The 6,158-nt window shown below is 30.5% G+C and overlaps 2 protein-coding genes across 2 annotated transcripts in view; both read left to right on the top strand.

Annotated features, from left to right (window-relative positions):
- LOC108767963 (nicalin) overlaps positions 1-2,145 on the top strand; it is a 4,770-nt gene extending 2,625 nt beyond the window's left edge. Inside the window, exons 5-7 of the mRNA XM_018518116.1 lie at positions 709-1,113; positions 1,352-1,572; positions 1,915-2,145. Of these exons, the coding sequence (XP_018373618.1) occupies positions 709-1,113; positions 1,352-1,572; positions 1,915-2,053 (765 nt within the window). The 3' untranslated portion in view covers positions 2,054-2,145. The remainder of the gene's footprint in view (positions 1-708; positions 1,114-1,351; positions 1,573-1,914) is intronic.
- Positions 2,146-4,325: 2,180 nt separating this feature from the next.
- Positions 4,326-6,158, top strand: part of Gcat (Glycine C-acetyltransferase) — a 2,718-nt gene continuing 885 nt past the window's right edge. Inside the window, exons 1-5 of the mRNA XM_018518117.1 lie at positions 4,326-4,637; positions 4,709-4,914; positions 5,030-5,316; positions 5,411-5,617; positions 5,699-5,891. Of these exons, the coding sequence (XP_018373619.1) occupies positions 4,601-4,637; positions 4,709-4,914; positions 5,030-5,316; positions 5,411-5,617; positions 5,699-5,891 (930 nt within the window). The 5' untranslated portion in view covers positions 4,326-4,600. The remainder of the gene's footprint in view (positions 4,638-4,708; positions 4,915-5,029; positions 5,317-5,410; positions 5,618-5,698; positions 5,892-6,158) is intronic.

The raw sequence follows: 6,158 nt of genomic DNA, 5'->3' as shown, positions 1-6,158 counted from the left end.
TTTTTGAAAAATCGTTTCACGTGTTTCAGCGTTTTTTTTTAATGTTGGAAGTTGTCGAAATATTTGACCGTCCCGGTACATAATTGACACCCTGTATAAGTTCAGAACAAAACAGCGTGGAGATTTCCTTGCACACTCAGCTACTCAGATCGAGTAACAGCTCTGATGTAAGTTTATATCCATTCAATTTGGTACCATGTCAAAGATGAAATGTAAAATTATATATCCTAAGAAGGATTGTACCTTATTATAGATAAACTGGTTATTCAATAATAAGATAAAATTACAAAAAACTCACCTGCAGGTAAGAATGCAAGAAAAACACCAAATATAACAATAATTGATCGTATTAAATTACTAAATGTAAAATTAAATTATGAAGATGTTGTCGTTATGAAATTCAGAATCGTTATAAGATAACAAACATGATATGCATAATGTCACAATATTATAAACAAAGCAGGGGGGGGGGGAACAAAAGTCTAACTTACATGTAAAACATCAGTATCGTATTGAAAACAAGTTATAACAGTAAATGTATTACTAAGGTAAATGTATTACTTATTTTGATTTTGTTATATTCACACGAAAATAAAGTTTTTCTGTGCATCCGAACAGCTGATGTAGACTTTGATAGGTTTTTTTATTATATTTTATTGAATTATAAATTATCTATAATATAAAATTAATATTTGAAAATATTTTTAGGATGCAGCTTATGTAATATGCCTTGATACAGTTTCCGCTAGCAATAATTTATATGTACATGTATCGAAACCACCTAAGGAGAATTCATCGGGTGGTTTGTTTTACAAAGAACTTAAAACCGTTTCGCAATCATTTAACACTATCACTGTTGATGGCGTGCATAAAAAGATAAATCTTGCAGAAGAGACATTAGCTTGGGAACACGAAAGATACAGCATTCGAAGATTGCCAGCTGCTACTTTATCTACATTAAAAAGTCACGAAGATTCAACTCGAACTACTATATTAGATGTCTCTAAAGAAGGACAAGTAGACAGATTATATAAGCATACCCAAATTGTATCGGAAGCATTGGCGCGTCATATATATAACTTGAGTTCTAGTCAAATATTTGCTGGTCCATTGGTACGTTCATTACTATAACTTTTTACGTTCTTGGCCGTATTGTCTATGTTAAATATAAGAAAATAAAATATTGGAATATTTAAAAAATGTTAGAGTATACTAAAAAATAATTTTGTAATTCTAATTTGTCACACATGCGCGCACACACACACACATTTAACAATTAAGTACTGTTGAATATTATTTATGCAACAACGTATGCTTCTAAATACAATAATTGATCTAACTTTCTTTACAGGATGTATCAAAAGAATCACTCTCTTTATGGTTTAATTACTTTGCTTCTCAACCAAGAGCAGCATCATTATTAACAGATAAAAACAATTTACTAGTTGGTACTTTGAAAGAAGCAATGGCGAGATATTTAGGGGATATGAAAGTTACTTTTCACACTCCCGATAAACAAGATCCAGAATTTGTGTTTTATGATGTTACAAAAGCAACTCTGAATGTATATAGGTAAAATATATTTTTTATATACATATTGTTATATACCTGGTATTTTTTATATACATATTTATTCATAATACAATTTACGATACTGATTATGTAATATTAGGTGTTAACCTTAATTCCTGCCGTTTTTCGTCTCCAAAATTGATTTGTTTCGAAAGGGAATACCTTAATCAAAGTATTATTAATAAAGTATTATTAATTAGTAATAAAGTAGAAAATGGAGGAAATTACTTTGATTAAGGTATTCATTCATCTTCCCTTCGAAACAAATCAATTTTGGAGACGAAAAACGGCAGGAATTAAGTTTAACACCTAATATGTAATCGATTTTTATTTTATTTGCAGTGTGAAACCGGCTGTGTTTGATCTCTTTCTTACTATCGGCATAAGTTTGTACTTGGGAATATTGTACATAATTGTGCATAATTTTCCACATGCTTATGCTCTGGCAACGCGATTTTCAGCAAAGAGCAAGACGACGTGAACCTTATTTTGTATTTATAAACAAAGAAACCTGAGCCTTTTTTGAATATCAATGTCCAGTAATGTTGAATAATCGATTTATATTGTAAGAAAGTTGACTAGTTCTTAAATAATTTCCTCTAAAGTACTCCAAATCTATTATATATATATACTTATGCGTATTTATAAGTATTTGCTAGGGGAAAGTTAAATTCAAGTATATATTTATTTGTATGTGTATATATTTATTTCATCAATTTTTAATTATAAAATAACTATAGAGATTACGCGTATTTATAATTTTTGACTATAAACACGTGGACTACTAGTCCCTCATTTTTGCTATAGCAAATGCATACTCTCAGTATCGCCGAACTGAAGTTGGCTGAAAATTGTTAGGCTCCGCCCCGAACAGTAAAGACCGGCAAGTTCAAATGCCAAAGTTGTCATACTTTTTGTAGTAAGCACCGTTATTGACCGTTCTTCTTCTTCCGTTTTTCTTTTTATTTGGTTTTCCGACTCGAGTACAGAATCACAGTACCATGCAAATTAATGGATTTTAAAATCCTTTGAATAGTCTCCTCGGGGAGCCGAGACCTTTACTGATCGTAGCGCATCGTAAACGCGCATATAATACAGTCAAAGTTCCCCACTTCCGTAGAAAATTACTGTCCGGGACGGAGCCTAATCTTCCAGCTTGGCGACACGTCTGAAGTTGGCTACTGGCAGTCCATGTTTATAATCAAAGTTTATAATGCTCAATAGCATGTCGCTGTCCTTTATTAACTACTTCCAGCAATAACAAAATTTAGAACACGGAGAAAAATTAGATTTTCTGATAATTAGGTACTCTCTAATGCCCATTTCCATCAATGTAGATTAACTTTAATCTTGGTTCAACTTACTCTTCGTCTTTTTCTAATCTTTAGAACTAGAAAAAGACATAGAGTAAGTTGAACCGAGATTAAAGTTGATCTGCGTTGGTGGAAATGGGCCTAAGTGATGTGAAAAGTGATAAAGACTGTAAGTTATAAACGATCAAATAGTAAAATATTAGACTACAAGTGAGAATGTAAAAATTGGAAAATTTGTTATGTGGAAACACATAAATAGCTATAAAATCTAATGTAACATATCTAATAACACTTTAAGTCTGCATTTATCAAAGATATGATAATAACCATTGATTTTAACGTTGTAGAACATGAACTAGAAATAAACTCAATTTTTTGTTTTAATGATTGAATGAAATTTTCTGATCTCATGTATTTAATTTATTGTTGCATGTATAAAAACATATTTATAGAAAAAGGGAATATAGGAAAAACATAACTTTATGGAAGATAGATATATGTATACTATATAATATATAAAAATATATACACATATATGTAAGTACAATCAAGAAGAGGAGAAAGTATTTCAACTTCAATTTCAATTAACTTTAATTTTAATGGAATGTTGGAGAGGGGAATGAGATGTGTAAAAATTTTCTTTATATTTTTAGAATTCATACAAAGTTTACTTTTTGGTTGATCGCATAGAAATAAATTATATAACTTTATAATTTACTTTTAAATTCTTCCTATTAATACAAATAATTTACGAACGGCGACAATAATTTTTTTATTTTAATCTTTAACATGAAATGAATGTTTCGACAAGGTATTATTCATAATCACTTCTACTATGGAGCTTAGAATATATATATGTTAAAGAATGGAGTACTTAATATATTATTATAAATTATGATAAAACACTATAAATCAAATAAATAAATATAAAAATATAAATGAGATTTAAGAAAACAAAATTATTTTAGAACGGTAAGAATGAAATATATATAAATTACGAATAAATTTTGTTAAAAAATTTTTATTATATATATATAGTATGTATGTATGTATGTACGTACATATGTATATGCATACATATATGGGTATATATTATATATGCCCTGTTAATATATCGATTTATTCCTTAGAGCTAAAAAGAGATAAAAAATCACAAAATATTTAAATTCGACGAAAATTTTGCGTTTCTTAGAACCTGCAATTTTTTACAGCATAAGGTCGCTATTTCATTTGTTGTGTTTTTGTCGTATGATAAGTTTTTCAAGCCTGTTGATTGGCTATAGGATAGACAGATACGAAGAACTCTCTGTCTTGGAGACACATTTGTTGTACGACAAAAACGTACAAATGAAACAGCACTCTTATATAAGATATATTTTTAAAAAATTTACTGATAAAATTACATTGGAAAATGATAATTGAATTTGTTTAATAGATCCATTTAGAGTTCTTTATTTTTGTGCCATCATCTATGATGGTATTTATACTATTGAAAAAAAAAAAATTAAAAATTTGTATCATAATATGTTTTGCATGTCTTGCTGAATGTCAGACGGAATTGTGTAATAATAATTCGTTCGAAAATATCCTTGGCGCAATAATATGCTATTACATCTGAAGTGTAAAACCGGTTTGACTACTTTAAGACCATTCCATGGAATTTTTTTCATCTAAATATATCAGTTATCTGCCTACATCTAAGTCCAAAGTAGTAAATGATTCTGCGCGTAACAATGTACAACAATTTTAAAAGTACGTTTATTTTTATAACTCATTTGCAAAATAGTATTTAAAACAATTGTATAACTTGATTTTTCGTGCAGTTTTCAAATTTCAAGATGTCAAACGGAGTACTAGCAGGACAAAGAGTTCTTTAGTTGCTTGTATAGAATCTGAATTAGCAGCTATAGTCAAAGCTGGTACATGGAAAAATGAACGCATAATTGCTTCACCTCAACGAAAGGAAATCACACTATCAAATGGGAAGAAGGCGCTCAATTTTTGTGCCAATAATTATCTAGGTCTAGCGGTAAGACGGAATCAATGTTAACACTAGCAAACGCGCAATATGAAATTTTTTTAAATAATGGAATATAAATGTATTTTTATAAAAATTGAGTGACGCGAGATTTCATTAAATGTAGGATAACAAGGATGTTATCAACGCAGCAAAGATTGCACTGGATAAATATGGTGCTGGTTTAAGTTCCGTAAGATTTATATGCGGGACACAGGAGATACATATCGAATTAGAGAGGAAAATTGCCAAGTTTCATGGCAGGGAGGATACGATACTTTATGCGTCTTGCTTTGACGCGAATGCTGGTGTCTTTGAAACTTTATTCACTACCGATGACGCGGTAATAAGTGATGAGCTAAATCATGCGTCTATTATTGATGGGATACGATTGTGCAAAGCGAAAAGATACAGGTAAATCTTGTTCACTTAAGATTTGTCAGCCAAATTTTTCTGTTACTGTTGATTCGATCTGTTAAGTTATTCCCTTTTCATTCGCAATTTCAAGATATAAACACAGAGATATGACGGATTTGGAGAATAAACTTCAAGAAAATAAGTCAGCACGTTTGCGTCTTATTGCAACTGATGGAGTATTTTCCATGGATGGTACTGTTGCACCATTATCGAAAATAATCGAGCTTGCAAAAAAATATGACGCTATCACATTCGTAGATGATTGCCATGCCACTGGATTTTTTGGTAAAACTGGCAGGTATCTGCAAAATCTCAGATCTGCTTACGATCATTGATAATGTTCTCCGATTTAATTTCATTTAATTTCATTGCGATTCAGAGGTACAGAGGAATATTTTGATCACCTGGGGGACATTGACATCATTAACTCTACGTTAGGAAAGGCTCTTGGAGGAGCGGCAGGTGGTTATACGACTAGTAAAAAAGAGATTGTAAGTTTGTTAAGACAAAGAAGTAGACCATATCTTTTCTCGAATTCAATACCTCCATCTGTGGTTGCATCGGCAATTAAGGTAAAGTGTTGTGTATCATACTTATATATAGGGTAATTCCGGTATATACGCCGCGGAAGTCAGAAAAAATAGAAGGAATGGGGGTAATTTTCTCGCAACTACTCTGTTACATGTCTTTATGTTATATTAGTTTGAGTATTGAGTTATAATTTCAGCTTCTTACTGTTAATATTAATGAAATTATTGTCAGTTTAATCGATTTGTCACTGTGTGTGTAACAAGTAGCATCATCATAAATTATAATCTACATAAAATGATTACTGTAAG

Source organism: Trachymyrmex cornetzi, unplaced genomic scaffold (genome assembly GCF_001594075.2).
Source record: "Trachymyrmex cornetzi isolate Tcor2-1 unplaced genomic scaffold, Tcor1.1 scaffold74, whole genome shotgun sequence".
Taxonomy (NCBI): Eukaryota; Metazoa; Arthropoda; class Insecta; order Hymenoptera; family Formicidae; genus Trachymyrmex; species Trachymyrmex cornetzi.
Note: the sequence above shows the minus strand (reverse complement) of the source record. Positions and strands in the feature narration are given on the sequence as shown.